Genomic DNA, 17,531 nt, shown 5'->3' with positions numbered 1-17,531 from the left:
GTGCGTGTGGTGGCTGGAGGTTATGGCACCTCCTACCCACCTTTCACCAGGGGGATCCTTTGTCCTGGCATTTTCTGGGGCTGCCATGCCACCAGCAGTCCCACTGGGCCTCTCTGCCCCTGTCCCTGGCAGAGTGCAGTTTTAGTGGTCATGCCCAGGACCTGGGGCCTCCTCCTTCCATAGCCCCAGCCCATACATCTAAGTTCATCCTGGCATGGGAGCTCAGCAGAGACATGTTCTTCCCCGGCTGGCTAGTGATGCAGTGAGTGCCCCCTCCAGCATTAAGAGCAGGGCATTAACTGGTTTAAAAAAATAAAACAGAAATAGGTGCAGATGGAGTGAGGAGGGTGACACTTACTCTGTCTGCACCTGGCGCTTGGGGAACCCCAGCAGCAGGAGGCTCACCTTGAGGAACACCAGCTGCTCTGCCAAACCAGGATCCAAACAGGTGCGGTGGAGTGTCACTACATCCCCAGCAATGCTGAACACCCTCTTGCTTGGAACACTTGTCGGTGGACATGACAGGTGTTCCTAGGCATTCAGGGCCAGATCCTGCCACATCAGGTTGCGGGTTGCCCAGTAGACCAAGGGGTCGCAAGTCTAGTGGCTCCACATCCCTGGCAAGATAGGTAGCCACGTAAACCTCAGCGCTACCTGCCCAAGGCTGGGGTGTGGTGCATCTGGATAATAAAAGATAGCACATCTACCCAAAGAACCTTGTCTGCCTATGATCTCTGGAGACACATCCACAGTTTGAGAACTAAAACTAAGCATCATAGCAATGCTTAATGGGATCTTCTAGCCTGAGCACTGAGTCCCATTGGGTACAGTGTTCTTCTTTAATCTTTACTAATCTATAGAAGAGCCTCTGGGAACCCCAAAGATTGGGCCCCTAATATGGTCCATGGCCTGTTGTGTCCTATTTATAAAACTTCTAAAAAGGTTACATAAATATATTGTCTTATAGTATATAATTAGACGTTTTAATCCCTGTTCTGTGGTGATATCTTTGAGCTTTAACATACCTTAAATTAAAACTGTCTTTATATGTTTATTTTTTAAAGGCATCTTAACAAAAAAAAATTTTTTTTAATTAAATAAAAAATATTATTTAAAAAATCATTGATTTTTTTTTTATCCACCTTGCCTTTAAGCCTGTTCTCATAAACCGGTGTTTCCCAGGCCCCTAAATCATTTTTGTCCTTCCCTGCTGGATTCTTTTTATTTTGTCCACAACTTCCATGAAGTGCAGGGCCTAAGACTGGACATAGTACTTCAGATGAGACCTTACCAATGCTAAATTGAGTGGAAAAATCACTTCCCTGGTTTTGTGATGCTTCTTTTAATACTGTTGGCCTTTTTATTTATTTATTTTTTTTGTAACAAGAGTATGTTGTTGGCTCATATTCAGCTTACGGTTCACTGAAAACCTCAGTCCTTCTCTGCAGTACTGCAGCCTAGACAGTCATACATGTGTGTTTACAGGTGTATTGTGTAGTCCCTAGACTATGGTAACATCAACTCCAGGCTTGCTGCAGCTAATGCCAGATGCTATTTGTAGTGGTATTGTACTTTCTTTCTCAAATAACTTTTAAGAAAGATCATGCTTTTGGAGATGTATTAGCTGAAAGAGCCTCACCCCCTACCACTGTGCTAAATGCTTTGTTGAAGGAGAATGGATCAAATGACAGGAAAAAGCCATCTTTGATCAGGCAGCTGGTGCACTGCAACAGCTGCTTATCATGCCAACTAATAGTACCTCATTGTTTCCTTGTGCTTCCCCTGTCTGTCTGTGTCCATTTGTTGTCTCTTATCTTAGCTTGTAAACTCTTCTGGGCAGGGCTGTCAGTTTTGTTATATTTATAAAGTGCCTAATGCAGTGAGGACCTGAGCAGTGAGTGAAGCTGATAGATACAGCTGCAGTGCAAAGTAATAACTGCAAAGACATGTTACTTATCAAAAAGAGTTAATGTAGGAAAACAGCAGACTCATGTCTGTTCAATCCCTTTGTAAATTTCCATTCAGGTTACTCTTTTAGGCATTTGCTTTATCTAAGAAAACCAGATCCTTTACATTTCAGCTAGTTTCTCATTATATGAATTGATTTATAATGGTGCATGTTTTTTACCGTCTGATTTGTAGGGCGTCTTCAGTTCTCGAGGGAAAAAAATTCTTATGGCTGATGCAGATGGAGCCACAAAGTTTGCAGATATTGAGAAAGTAGAAGAGGGCCTTAGTAATCTCCAGCCATGGCCAGTAAGTACATGTTCCTGTCGGTTTTGTTTGTATGGACTCAGTGTTATATTTCTTTTAATACATTAGTGCACTAAGTGAATGAATTCCAGGTCATGATTCTACAAATGTTTATTCGTGTGCTTAACATAACTTAAGTCAGTGAGACTCCTCGCAGATAATTTAAGTGTGCAAGTCTTCACAGAATGAGGGTCTGAGTTTGCATGTATTTACTGTCATGCAATATCTCTCTAATTGAGTCTTTAACCTTTCTACTTCCACGCCAGCTCTTTCAGTGAGATTCGTATGTTGTGGTGCTCTAGTTCTTTTTCATTTTCAGTGACTGTACTAGATGTAAATGCTTACTGTACTGTCCACTCACTTAAAAACTTGCTTTTGCTAGCCTTGCTAGTTTGATTTTTATACTGTGTTTTCAACCTTTTTTCATCCAGTATAGCTTTAAGGATGACTCCTTTCCTATGCCCAGCAGTTGTCTTTTCAGTCAGATTAAATATTATCAGCAAAGACTGACTAGACCTTTTTATCTTGGGGAATTTTTCTGTTAACTCACATCAGATAATCAGGCCTTCTTGGATACTTACTGTCTGTAGCATAGTGGTGAAAGACTTTTTGGGTGAAGTGGTACCTAGGGGTGCACGATAGAGATTTTTTGGGCTGATACCGATAGCCGATTTTTAAGGAGGTATATCGGCCAATGCCAGTCCGAATTCAGACGTGGAGCCCAGCAGTTTGAAGAGCAGTGTCTGGCTGGTAAGTCTTTTGTGATGGATAGGGAGGGGGTAGATCAAGGCCCTTGCAGTGAGGGAGGGAGTGGGGCTGGGGCAGGTGCTGCCCGGCTGGGGCAGGACGGAACCACAAGCAGCTTGTCCAGGGGGCGCAGGGAGGGGGGCAGTTCCTGCCATTGCACACACTCCAGGAAAGCATGGGGGCCCACAGTGGCAACCCACCCCACCCTGTACAAATGGGGGGGCAGACACCCCCCCATGCCCTCCCAGGTTGCGCACAGGGGCCCACCTGCCCCGCCCTAGTTGGGTAGCACCTGCCCCAGGCCCAGCTCCACTCCCTCCTCACCGCAGGGGCTATGATCTGCTCCCCCCACACCCCTTCCCTTCCTCTACCCCTTCCCCCCACAGACGTACCAGCCCAATGTTGGTCTCCAAGCTGCCAGGCTGCACAAAAGCACAGGGCATTTATTGGCCATATTATTGGTCACATCAGGCAAAGAAAGCCGACTTCCGATAGTCAATTTTCTTTATATCAATGCTGATCCAATATCAGACCAATGTATTGGGGCACCTCTAGTGGTGTACGTCTGAGTGGAGGGGCAGTATGCAGTGTTTTAAATTCGCCTTTTTTCTTTCTTTGGTTGTACCTTGCTGTGAGCAATTACCAGCAGACTACAAACCAATACAATAAATTATGATTCTCGTAACTATTTACTTATACCTGGTACTATTCTGACACCAGTAGATGGCGCTAATTAATTGAGATGCCTCTGCTACCTGTGTACTACTGAAAAAGTATCTGGCATTAGTTCTTGAGAATTTTTCCAAAGTACAAATATGGTATATTTTATGTTAGTAGTACTGTGTGAATAATTGGATTACATATCATTGGAAATCATCTCTTTGGGTTCAGTTTAGGCTAGAACGTTTTCTCACATGCAAAACGTTGCAGTATTGGTAAAATCAAGTATTTTATCTTCTAATGTTTCCCTTTTTCAATATTAAGGACAAAAATGCCTGTGCAGATTAAATGGGATTGGGTATTTTTATGGTGTCTGCCATATTAAAATATTGTGCTGTCTAAATAACTCAGAGGAACAATCTTAGTTTGGAACCAGACCTGGAAATATTGCAGTCAGTACACTCCAAATAAAAGGTACAACAAGCTTTATGCAGACTGTGAAATGTGGGGAAGTCTTATTTGATCTACAGAGTCGAATAATAATATCTGTGAAACAACCAGACTTTAAAATTTCTGTTACTTTGAGAAATTTAACTTCCAAGATTTGGCTGTGGTGCTTTTAGGTTTCACTTATGAGCCACAAATAAGAAGCAGCCTGTGAGTCAGAAAACATTGGTTTTGTTGTAGTTAGCCGATAATTCTTTTGTATACTGTACTTTCTTCTTTAGGACCAAATGGCTATATCTTGTGGCTCTCGTGCTCATTTGGAGAAGGACTCAATAGCACAGGTACATTTCTCTTTCCTAATAAGCACTAGTCCTGCAGAGCTTCTGTAATTCTGTGTTAATGCTCAAAGTTTTTAATTGAACAAATCAAGACATGTAAAAGGAACAAAGACTGGAAGTGGGGAAATCTATTTGCTGTGAACATATGCTGGATCACATCCAACAGCTTTCTGCTCCCACATCTCAGATGCCACCATCTAGCATCAGCTCAATTTCAGCTGTCAGTTCAGTTGTAATGATTTATATCAATTGTTCCTGTCAGACAATAGCTTGCAGAGGTGCGACTATAGGTCTCAGACATATTAGGTAGCATGAGTCCAGGAGTTTACTGTATATGCCCTTTCTGGTTTTATTTTGGATAATATGCAGGGCTTTAGGTACCATTCACATAGATGGACAGAAGCCTACTTAGCCATTCCAGTCCAAGAGCTTGTTGCTCTGCTTATCTTAAGATCTGCTGTGGCTGAATGAGTGGTAATGAGGACTGGTATAGTTTGAGAGTATTATAGTCCTCTTGCAGTTATCCTAATGAAAATGCTTAATTTAAATATCCAGGGGGAAGATGATGTTGCTACCACCTAAACATCCTCAGCAAATGCAAATTTGGAATTCAGATTTCCAACAAACTCCCTTGGAAAATCTTTTCTTTCTTCTTATTTTAACTAAAGCTCCTTGATACATTTCTGCCTTGTGAGACTCAGAAATTAAAACAAAAACAGTAGCACCAAGACACTTCCTGGCAGAAAATTATAATATGTAGATGACAACATATGCATATTGCATCTTTTGATGGAATAGATGTGTTGAGGGAATTAGTGTTGTGTTCTGCGGTGATTATGAGTTCCATACAAAGAGCTCCCAGGCAGAAGACTGTCAAGGGTTTTGTGCAAACATTGTTAATCCATATGAAAATAAAATTCAGTGGGCACATCAACACGTGCATTAATATGCTGTAATTATGCTGCGTTAAGTTTAATACCTGTAATAGGTACTGAATGTGCCATAATTGGTGCTACTGCGCAGTAGCACCAGTGCACATATTTTATGTGACACTGAACTACAGTATACTAATTCTGCTGCACATTAGTATGGCTTTCACCATGATGTGCTAATGCATAGACTTAGTCTACCGTGTTTCTAGTATCTCGTGTAGATGTGCCCAATATGAACAATATAGGGAAACTGCAGGAGAATAAAATATTGAATACACATTAGGCAGGAGCTCAGTATTTGACTCCTGTGCAACAAAGTGTTGCATTGTCATGCTGTTTTATCTTGCATCTGGCTTACTGGTGACTTGGTATGCAGTGTTTGACAAAGTGCAGGCATGGAACTTGTATTGCAACAGACACATAGCTGAAGTAATTTCTTTAGTATCATTAGATGTACCCCTCATGTTGGATGTTCTCTAGAACAAGGTTTGTCTATATGCATATGTAATACTTGAAATCATTCTAAGGTGTATGCAAGATACTAAAATAGCTGCAAAAGCCCAAGAGAAGATGCAGTAGAATTTTCTAAATCTGGTATGAGTTCATCTTTTCCCTCTGGCTTATCAGAGTGTTACGGACTTGGCAGAGCTCCTGTTAAGTATTAGTTAGTTGAATGCTTTTGTCAGCAGTGGAGAAGAAACCCCTAATGTCTCTCAGTAATGGATCTGAATCCTGCACTCTTTTCTACCATTTATGGATGCAGAAGATTCTTGCTGTATACCCAGGTTTGCCCTGCATTGGAGCATCCAATCTTAGAGAATATTGGGCCTGGTGCTTACAGAGCACGGGGAGTGGTCTCCAGGGGTACTGAATTCTCTCCTGATAATTGTTTCCTTCTCAGAAACCCTGCCTGATAGGATAAAGGATTAGAGCAGGATTCTCAAAGGACAAATGTAGGGTTTGAAGGATGGATTGTACCTCTCCTTCCCCTTTGCCCCCATGATATCTCTTAGATTAGATTCAGTTTTAAAAATCTACCTTTTCAGAACCAATTGTAGAAAAGTATTTTTTTTTTTTTTACCTCCAAATCAAAAGCCGTCCTGAGTGTAAAACACAATCTCATACGGGGCATGTCTACACCTGCACTCTGATGTGCGTGCAGCAGCCTATTTTACTGCACATGAAAGCATCATGTGAAAACCTGTGCAATCATGCTAATGCACAGTGAAATGGGCTACTGCGCATTAAGCATCACTTAAAAAAGTGTGCGCGCACTAGGGCAGCCTAATGCACATTTATTTAGTACCTCACACTGGGGGTATTAATTTAATGTGCCTTAGGAAGAGCGCATTAATGCATGTGTAAACACACTCATGTGTTCATAAAATTGTACTTATTTAATTTGTAGTGCATATGATCTCTCTATATAAATATGCTTACATTTAGTATCTTAGAAATAAAATTTTATACCCTATATTTGCAACAAAATATCTCATTCCGAGTCGTAGGGCTTTAAATGATTCAAGTGCAGAACTGCTCAGAAATATGCAGAAATGTCATTTTGACAACATATGCTTGGATGGTGCCATATAATTGTTGCAGAGACATATCAGTTTCCATAGAAATTTCATTGGGAAGTTTTATGGGTTGGAAGAAGGACTGTGTAGCTAACAGTTAGGATATTGGCCTGGCTCGGGGGCTAGACTGGTCCAGGTTGCTATTATTCCAGGCCCTAGTGAATGAAAAAAAATCCCAGAATAAGTCAGAGCAGGAATGAGAATCCAGGTTTTCTACATCCTCTGCCAGTGTCCCAACCAGTGTACCTTCACATAATTCTGTTTCACAAAAATGTTTGAAAGGTTTTAGTTTTGTTCCAATGTGGAATGAAAACAAATTCTGCACTTTTTCAGGAGTCTGTCAAACACAAGTGTTATCCTCTGGCCAGCTCTGTTGAACACTCCTTTTGAAATAGAAAAGAAAACATGTAATTTCTTGTCTGTTGTCCACAGCGCTCTTATTTCCGAACGCTTCTAATGTATGGGTTCCACTTCCTCGTATGGTTCCTCTGTGTCAGAGACGTCAGGGACACACAGTGTGGATTTAAACTGCTAACCAGAGAAGCTGCCTCACGGACCTTCTCAGTTCTTCATATAGACCGCTGGTAGGCTATTTCTGTTCACTTGTGCTTATTTAGTATTTTTAATTTTTTGCAGCAGTCGATCAGCCTTGTGCAGAAGTAATTCCAACATGGTAACTGTAATAAATAATGCAGTGCATACAGATGAATACAACTACTCTGCTATATTCAGGAGTAGCATATGCTTTTATGGCATTTTAGATATTTGTCTGTATTAAAGTGCTTTGTATTTGCAAAGAATTTTATCTCTTACTAAGATAACCTATAGAAAATTGTTGAATATTTGAACTCATTGTTCCCACTTACTTAAGAGGCATATAGCATACAGGGTAGTAGAATGTTTTAGTGGAGTTTTGATATTTGCATGAAGTGTCTGAATTACAGATAGCAAGAAGGCTTTTGTGAGTGTAATGATAAAGCTGTGGAGGACTAATGATGGTTAAACCCTTGCAATCTCTCCTTACTCCATTTATGAACAGAGGGACATAGTAGCTTGTGCTTCTGTCCAGTATAACTTCACAAGTCATCATTTTTCTGACTAATAAACTCTCAAATCACTTCCATAAAGTATTTAACTTTAAATGCATTTATTATAAAGATGACTAGCGTAAGACTAACATGCAAAGGAAGTTCCTGTTGCACTCTGATTTCTATGCTATACTGTTTAATGAAAGTGGGCAGTTGATGGCTTTCATTAATTTTGGAGAAAGGCAGTAAAAAGCCACGAATGACATTTGGGTTGTTCTAGAGCTGCTTTTCAGTGTAATTGAACTCTGGACAAGGCAATGGCATTTCTGTGATAAGACTGGCATAGTGATGACAGCTATTAAGAGAATGAAATGCTGTTTCTACATAACTGTCATAATTTCTGTAGATTTTACACGCCATGTCTATTGCTAAAAGGGAGGCATTTGAGGCTGACAGGGCCCAGGTTTAATTAAGTATAATTAAGTCTTTTCAAACTACTGTCTTCAACTAGGAAAATGCCTCATAGGAAGACTTGTGTTTCCTTACCCAAATTATTCACAAGACTAGAGCAAAGGGACAGCATAGAAGTTTTCAGGGTGTGCACAGTCCTACCTAACTAAAGCCAGGACTTCTTGTTTTAGGCTCAGCTTTACCAGTAGTGGTAGCAAAGCTGTATTGCTCCTAGAATAGGGATGCAAAGATGGGTAGGTGGGGGTGAAGGAGCTTAACAAATCTGACAGGGACTTGGAAGGGAAATACTTAGTCGTCTGATAGCATCTTCCCAGAATTTCAAAGTTTTTCACAGGCATTAGTCTTCTCATGTTCTTAAAGATGGAAAAGTGGAAGCACCAAGTTCTGAAAGGCATGGAGCCCCACAGCTCCAACTGTCTTCAATTGGAATTGTGGATGCCTCAAAGAAAGATATCTTCTTAGGTGAGTGATTTGCCCAGGGTCCCAAAGAGAAACTATAACAAAACCAGAAATATAATATTTAATATTAAAGCCCAAACCATTCATCTCGCCTCTAAAACCAAGCTTCATAAATTAAATTATATGAATTTCTCTGTTAAATCCTTCCCATTCTTATTAGACAGTGTCCTCGATTAAGCCTGGATATAGTGCCCTATAGTACATTTCTCAAAACGTATTATTTTTCTGACAGTCTGTTTAATTTTAATGAGTGTCTATTATACTCCAGGAGGGTTGGCACAACAGCTGTACTCCAAGGAAGAGGAAACCTATGAATATAGTTGATGTGTAGTCTTTGCAAAGTACACTTGTGGAGGACCTTAAATGGAAGTGATCAGTCTTATTCTGTTTGAAATAGATGCATTTCAAATAATTCCAGTTCCCAACTTAGCACCCTCTAAATATCATGTTCTGAATTATTTTTTAAAAAATGCTTTAAAAATGAATATGAATTTTGCTGCTGCTTTGCTTCTAAAAAAAATCTTTAGCATGAGAGAAAGGAAAGAGTGTAAAAATAACCTAACACTGTAAACTAACAATAACACAAAGTGAAGTGTGTGTGGGAGGGGATAGAGATAAATATTTGACTACAGTAGAAAGATTTTACTACAATAGACATTGGGCTTATGTTACTTTCAGTTTGATGTGTGAACTTTGTTGTACTTGTTTGCATGACTACAAAGTGTACCCTCTGCTGTAGAATTTATACCCGTAAGGCTTTCTTGTTTTACTGTATTTATCTGAGCCAGTGACTTGGAATTTAAGACAACCCTCCAATTTTTAGGTTCTATACATGGAAAATTTTATAAAGTTGTTATAATTTTCCATGTGCAGAATATTAAGTATTAGACACCACCCCTTCCATTCCCACACCCCTGCTCCCATCACTGCTACAGTGGAGAAAGTGACGGGGGAGTCCAGCAGCCTTCCATCTCTTGCTCTTTCCCCACCCCACACCTAACCCTTTGTTGCCAGTGTCCCACCTCCTCTTGGCCTTTCCTTCTGCCCCCTCCCCTCATTCCTCCCAGCCACCACTTATCCTTAATCACAACTCTAGGCTGGAGTGCACAGTGTCTATGGCCCACCCAGCCAGGCAGCTGTGGTTGCAGTGGTGACAGCAGCTCTGGCCCCAGCCTGGGTTAAAGCCAGGGCTGGAGCTACTGTCACTGCTGCTGCCTAGATGGATGAGAGCCAGAGCCCCTGTGTGCTCCGTGCCTGGGGTCAGAGCTGGAGCTTTGACTAAGAGTAAATGGGGGAGGGAGGTGGAGAGGTTGTGGGAAGCAGATGTCAGGGGGGCAGCAACTCCAAATTTGACCTGACCCTGAATCCAGATTGGGGCTAGAACCAGACCCTCAGCAGTCACCTACCCCCATTCCCTTGCATCAGGGGCTTTTTTCTCTATATTGAATGGAGGGGGAGGGGACCTCATCTTCCCTTTGAGTAAATAAGATGAATCCAAAACTTGTCTGCAACCCTGATCACTCATGTTTGCTCTGTTAGTGGGGGGAAAAAGAGTAGTTCATGTTTTTCCATGAAACACTTTAAACAAAATAGGCAATTTTGTCTAAAATGAGAATATTTTTGTTTATTCTTTCAGTATAATTCCAGTGTTCTCTTTAAGCATATTTCTGTGCCTTGTTTGGCTGTATATATTTTTATCAGATCATTATATGTTTTATCAATTCGCCCCTTAAAAACAATAGATTATATTTAATACAGACAAATCCCTGTGTAAAATTGTGAGGCTCTCCCAAAGTCCAATCTTGGACACCGCTGCTTTTGGATAAATATGAATACTGATGCATTTGCAGCCTGTAACTTGGCTGGAGATGAGCATCCAGTCTGGCCTAATGCCATGGAGGCTCTGTGCATATCCTGAGGCTGAGTGGGGATAAAAGAAGAGGAAAGAAACCCAGCTTTTTCTGAAGAATTGAAACAAAGTCTGCGGTTACATTCCAGTAGGCCTCTCATTTCTATTAAGAAGACAGTATATTTTAGTACTGCTTTTTCAGAAAGGGAAACACTCCCTCTGAGAGAACTGTGTAGCACTACTGGCTGATAAATTAATTTTGATAGGGATTGGAAGGAAGTTGCTATTCAGAGAGGAAGAATTGTTTCCACCCTAAGCAATGGGTTTTGACATCTATATTAATGAATCTCCTGGTGGTTTCCAAGTTATTTAACTTCTCTGTTCCTCATTTTCTTATTTCAGAGGCATGTTTGTCTAAGGATCATTGTCATTGCCTTGTTTGGTCTCCCTACATGCCACCCATCAGCTCAGCTCAATAGAGAAGGGCAGAACACATGAAGAGCTGCTCAAAAAAAAATATGAGCATGTTTATATGAGCACTTCCCATTTGCAGGATCTTCTTATACCTTCTCTCTGGTGGGCTGATCTGCTTCAAGATTTTTTTGAAGTCTATCATATGGGGCTCCCTGCAGTACACATGCAGCTCCCGGTGCTCATATGCCATGAGGGGGAACACCCACATGATGAAGCTGGCTGCTTTCCCCACTCCCTGTCGCCATGTGCAGCTTCTGGGACTCCTCTGGAAGTGGCAGAGTGCCCTGCCGCCTGCTTCCATGGTGACAGGGAGTGGGGAGGGCAGCCAGCTTCATCACATGGGGCTTCCCCCCGGTGGCGTATGAGTGCTGGGAGCTGCATGTGTGCCGCAGGGAGCCCCACATGATAGAAGTGCGCCAGCCTGCCTGTGCTCCTTGCTGTCATGTGCAGCTCTGTCCAGAGTGTTACACTGCCGGGCAGCAGCATGTGTGCAGGCCATGAGTGCCCCAAGGTCCTGCCTGTTGCTGCTGCTGCCACCGCCAGCAGGTGCTGTGCATCATGGTGGGGGGTTGGGAGGGGGTCCCCACACACCCACACCCTGCCCCCCACAACCCCCCATATATACACCCTCCCACAATATACCCTTTGCCCCTTTGAGTGCGTACGTACGTGCTATATACAAGAGTTAAGACTTTATTATTGAGCTATTCTGCACAAATAATGACAAAAATATTTTTGTAATGAAATTAAAATATGTTATAGTAGGTATTTGACTTTTAGTAGATGAATTTTTTTTTCTGGTTCCAAGATGGCAAGCTCACTCACTCGCTCGCGCGCGCACACACACACACACGAGTATTTCTGGGGGCAAGGGCAGGGGCTTCTAGTGACAAAGGTCAGGGTTTAGGGGTAGGACTTCCAGTCCCAAGATAGCAACCTGGGGGAGGGGCATCTGACAAGTGGCAGGGGTAACCTTATGTCCTTCTGCAGCCCACCAAAACTCATGAAGTGGCCCTTCTGCCAAAATAATTGCCCACCTCTGGGCTAATGTTCCCATTACTACACCATAATAAGGATCAAGGATTCAATCCTTAACTGCTCATTGTTGTGAATGGGAATTGGTCTGCACTTAGACTGGTCTTTCTCTTGTTAAATTGTTGCAGTCTTTACATTAAGTACAGCTTTGTGCATTCATTTTTTTTAAAGTCTTGCCTTCTCATTTTCACAAGATGTTTCACCCTTTCGGATGAATCTTAAATTGGCTAATAATTTGGAAATAGTGTATTTATTCACCTTGTATTTTGGATAATCAGTATTATAATCAGTATTACAGCTATTTTTTGTTTTCCAAGATCTGAATTATTGTCTGTTCCAAGGGCATTAAACATATGGCCTGTGTTAAACACATCCAGCCCACCAGATTATCAGCAGGCCACCAGAATTTGGTTCATGGCCTGCTGCAGAATCCAGAGTCCTTGGGCCCTAGTGGTCATGGCAGTTGGTGGCAGGAGGGTGAGTGAGAGGTGACAACCTCTGTCTGCTCCTCCTGTTGCCACCACTGTGAACCTGCTTCCTCTGTGCAGGAGTCAGGGCTGGAGCTGCCAATGTGGCTTGGAGTATGTGGTGGCAGTGGCAACAAAAGTTCTGGTTCCAACATAGGGTGCGCAGCCGGGGCTGTAGCTGCCTTCATATAGCTCAGCTCGGAGTTGGAGTTTCTGCCACCACTGCATGCTTTGGGGCAAAGCCAGTGTTACTATCACATGCTCCACGTTGGAACGCAAACTGTCATATCTTGCCCCGTGCTGGATCAAACCAGCATGGAGCTCTGTGGTCCTGATCCAGCCTGCAGTACAAGGTGAGTTTGACACCCCTGGTGTAATCCCTTAATTACCACATGCACATAAACACAGTAATTCATGCAGAGTAAAAGTCTGTGCACAGGAAATCCTTTAAACCTGCCCTTTCCTAGTTTTTAAATATTTTTGATATTCTAGAGGTGCGTTAAATTGTATAAGGAATCTAGTCCTACAAGGTGTGCTGGGCTCTCTCACTTCCCTTTTACCTCCTTTGTAGGATTGGGCCCTAATGCATTGTACTATTGCTGTTCTGCCTCTTGAGCATTCTTCATCTTACAACTAGATCATGCAAATAGAGTCTCTTACTTGTAACTGAAAAGTATTTACGTAAGAAATAAACATAAGAAAAATTCTAGAAAGTAACAAACTTGAAAGTATGGATGTAATGTGTAGGTAGATTTTAGATTTCATTAATATTTTTTTGTGCCCATTATTTTGTATCTTCATTTGGCAGGTCACAAAATATGCCAGGCCCAGAATTAATGTTTTTAAAGCAAGTCAATCTTTACACCCATAAGTTTAGCCTTTTGAATGCTATGAACAATTAAACAGTAATTTTTGTAAACAAAGTCTCCATTTCTGTAAAGGAGCTCTTTCTTATTACCTTGCATGCTGAGTTGACAATGTGTACAGTGAACTGTTACAGCTAGATAATTTTATTAACCTTTAAAAAGTTTGAGGTTAGCACTTGCCCAGATACAGCAGTGCATGGTATACATCTGACTGGAGCTTGGCTTTCTGTTGCAGCAAAAACAAAAAAGATGAACTGTTCAGAAAGTCCTGAGAAGAATAGAGGGAGAGGGGGATCTATTGAATCAATATCCAGTTTTGTCCTGGAAGGTGACTCCGTGCTGAGCTTCTTGTCTGTGGATGATGCCAGCTGCTCCTGCAGGCAAAGCCCCAGGAATTCTCCTACTTGCATAAAGGGAGCAACAGCCTTTTATGCATGCTAAAGAGACCAAGTGCAGAATTAGCAGGGCAGGCTGAGAGGGTGCTGCAGTTCACTCCGGAACACTAGACCTTGTCAATGCTGCTCCTAAAGAGAGAAGCAGTTATCCTAGAGATAGCTGAGTTTTATTTTTGTCTCTGTCAGCAGCTTGTTAACATGCCTCACTGAAAGAATGGGTGTTGGGAACACATTTTCACTCTGCTCCCTGCCCCCCAGCCAAATACTTTTTGCTGTAACAATAAGTGTGGTAATGTAAGCAGAGTAGGTAGCATGCTGCTAGGCTGGACTGATTGAAAGGTTTAAACTTTTCCTTTTGTAAAATAACTGGCAGGGCATCAGAGAGACGTTTACAGCCTTTTCAGTATTTTTTCACCAACACCTTTTAACTAGAGCCTCTGTTTCTGTTTTCTCCTCTCAAACATGGAATGGGGAGGGTTGTCAAGAAATCCTCTTCCATAAAGTATGGTGTCCATCATTGCTGAGTTGGACACTACCTTTGGTTAAATTTGGATTTGTTTTCCAAAACTGGATTGAGATAGAGGAGGAAAATAGAGTTGATCAGATTTCCTTACATTTTATCGCTTGCATGATTTCCACCAGTCAGTTTCTATTCCATCTGGTATTAACCAACATGTCACCTTAATGTTTAATCTCTTGATACTCTGAAAGCAGTTTTTTACTATATTTGTATTTTGATTCATGGTTACTACTAAATGGGGAGCATTGGATGACTACTTTAGGTACTTGGCTAAATGTAGATGAGTGAGGCATTGAAATTCCTAGAGCATCCTGTGTTTCTCCACAGGTACTTCTAAACTAGCATTAACATTTATAAAATTCTTTGGGATCCGTCAGCAACAGATGCAGAATTGCAAACCAAGGGACAAGGTATTGCATTGGCTTTATAGTAGGGCTGTCAGTTAATCACACTTACACAATTAACAGAAAAACAAATTAACGCGTTAATCACGCAGGTCGTTTTGACCAGTGGAGCAGACCAGCTCCAAACCAGCCAGAACCCATGTGCACTGCCCTGACTCAGGCCCACCCCATGCCTGTTCCACTCACCCGCCCATGCTGAGCAGTGGCAGCAGCCGGGCAGAAATTGCTATTTGGCATGGGGGGAAAAGTATCCTCACTGCTGCCGGGCCCTTCTTGCTGCAGCCATCCAGAGCCAGCACCTGGGCTGCCCTGTGCCTTCTCTCCAGTGCCGTCACCCCTGCGTCTGAGCCAGTGAAGCAGCAGTGGCAGTGCAGAGGAGACACAGGGCAAGCCAAGCAAGGGCTCCAGGCCATCCAGCAAGAAGGGCCCTGCAATGGTGAAGGGGAGGGGCCGTTTTTCCTCTGCACTGAGCAGCAGCTTCTCCCTGGCCACTGCTCAGCATAGGTATGTGAGTCTGCAGCAGACACGGGGTGGGCCGGGGCGGGTCTGTTCGCACAGATTCCAGCTGGCCCACTGCAGCCACAGCGAGTCCAGGGTGCGCCTGGGGCTGTAGCTGTACACTGTTGGTGGTGGCAAGGAAAAGCCGCAGGGCACACAGGCTCCAGGCTGTCGGGTGGGGGATGTTGACTATTGCTTAACTGCGATTAAAATTGCAATTAATTGTGACTATTTATTTTTATCTCGCAAGTAATTGCGATTACGTTTTTTAGTAATTTGTCAGCCCTACTTTATAGTATAAATGTTCTCCTTGCATCTGGTTTAAAATTAAACGAAAGAGATTTTGGGGCAATTATTTTTAGAGCTGTCTGTTGGACAGCTTCTTGTACGTACATCTTAGTTCAAACCAAATGTTTTTAAAAGTTACTTCCTAAAAATAGAGTTTGGCGTATGCCTGAAACTAGATCAACCTTTGAACAAAGAACATGTGCTTTGTGTGTTGAGCTCTGAATCTGGTCAAACTCTTTCATCCATTTCTCAGACTGGGTCACATTTTTTTAAAATAACTTAAAGGAAAATGTAAAAAAACATGTTAAAAGCATAGCAAACAGCGGGATTTCAAGAAGAACTACTATCTTAATTTAAAGTTGACTTTAAAAATGTTAAATTATAAACCATTAAAGGAAAACAAGCAAAATTCAGTGGTTATACTGATGGAATATTCCAGATCTAAAATTTCAACATTGGCCTCTTGAGGCTATAAGGAATCTCTTTTTACAACCTGGATTCCTTTCCCTGTAGAGGAAATAAAAGATGTCAGCTGTTACTTGATGGGTCCTATCTTGGATAGAACACAAGTCAGATGAGGGAAATTCCAAATGTAATTCTGTTCCTCTCTTGATTGACATGATAAGATGTGCTCTGTACTTCTCTAGTTAAATTTTATGTTTGTTAAGTGCCTTACCAGCTGGCTGACTGAATAACAGATTCTGCATGTATTATTTTGCCTAGGATGCTTTAAACCGTGGAGTAAATTGTTCCATGTTGTTATGTTGTACTAGACAACATGTTAAAATCATGCGTATGTATTTGTTTCTCCAGCTTGTTACTAAGCTTCACATATGGGAATCTGCCTGAGAAAACTGGAAATTATACCTTTTCATTCTACAGATCTAAACCTGCAGACCATAGTGACAAAAGGGTTTTTTATGAGTTTTATCTTCTTTCCCCTCCTGTTAGCACTGGAGACCAACAGAATTAAGAGAATAAGTTGGATTTGACTCATTTTTTCTGTTTGTTTTGAATAGAATGGGTGACAAAGGCCTAGTTTACACTTTCATATTTTGCTCACAATAAAGTTACAGCAGGAGGGGACTATGGAATTACCCCTACTGGCTGACATCGTAATGCCAGTAGAAGTCCTAGTGTAATTGGAGTTATACCTGCAAAAAAACTGCTGACCAAGATAGCTCATTTGATTCTTGGAACTCTTCTGCCAGTAAAGGCTGTGTCTCCACCATGAAGGATTTGCTGATACAGTTGTACCAGTAACCCCATCTAGTGTAGAAAAGGCCTAAGTTTCACCTAGTATTCTCAGTGCAACCAAGGGCATAATTTTAGCCTGGAGGACATTAATCACTGGTGAAGTTGCACAAACAGGAGAGTTCCCAGCTGGAGTTTCAGAACCCAGAGTAAGTTTGCAGAATAAATATTTTGTAAATTGAGCACATTTGAGTTAGAAGTTGAATCATGGAGCTTCTTCCCACTCCTGTTTTTAATTGGGCTGTAAGGAATGTTAACGGTCATGATCCTGAACTGTAGCATGGGCAAAGAAACAAATATTCCTAACATTAAATGCGACTAGAAGCACGTGGTTTTCCCTTGTCCATACTAGTGCAGGGCTGTCCATCTAGCAGCCCGGGGACTTCATGCATCCTGCAAGGGGTTAAGTTGTAGCCCCTGGACTCCTGCTTGGCCACTGCTCCCTGCTTTACTGTGATTGCAGCAGGAACTGGAGCCTCCAGGCTCCCCTTCCCTGCCCTGACTTCTGCTTCTTGCTCTCCTTCAACGCCCCCCCCCCATCAGGGGACAGGGCAGTGCAGAACAGCAAA

At 42.1% G+C, this 17,531-nt stretch overlaps 1 protein-coding gene across 1 annotated transcript in view; it reads left to right on the top strand.

Annotated features, from left to right (window-relative positions):
• The window catches only part of ALG5 (ALG5, dolichyl-phosphate beta-glucosyltransferase), a 59,786-nt gene that overhangs the window by 29,216 nt on the left and 13,039 nt on the right, over positions 1-17,531 (top strand). The window contains exons 6-8 of the mRNA XM_019524737.1: positions 2,143-2,256; positions 4,389-4,448; positions 7,387-7,538. Of these exons, the coding sequence (XP_019380282.1) occupies positions 2,143-2,256; positions 4,389-4,448; positions 7,387-7,538 (326 nt within the window). The remainder of the gene's footprint in view (positions 1-2,142; positions 2,257-4,388; positions 4,449-7,386; positions 7,539-17,531) is intronic.

The sequence above is a fragment of the Gavialis gangeticus genome, unplaced genomic scaffold, assembly GCF_001723915.1.
Source record: "Gavialis gangeticus isolate Ggan-Ray unplaced genomic scaffold, GavGan_comp1, whole genome shotgun sequence".
Taxonomy (NCBI): domain Eukaryota; kingdom Metazoa; phylum Chordata; order Crocodylia; family Gavialidae; genus Gavialis; species Gavialis gangeticus.
The sequence above is the reverse complement of the archived record's forward strand: the minus strand, read 5'-3'. Positions and strand labels throughout refer to the sequence as shown.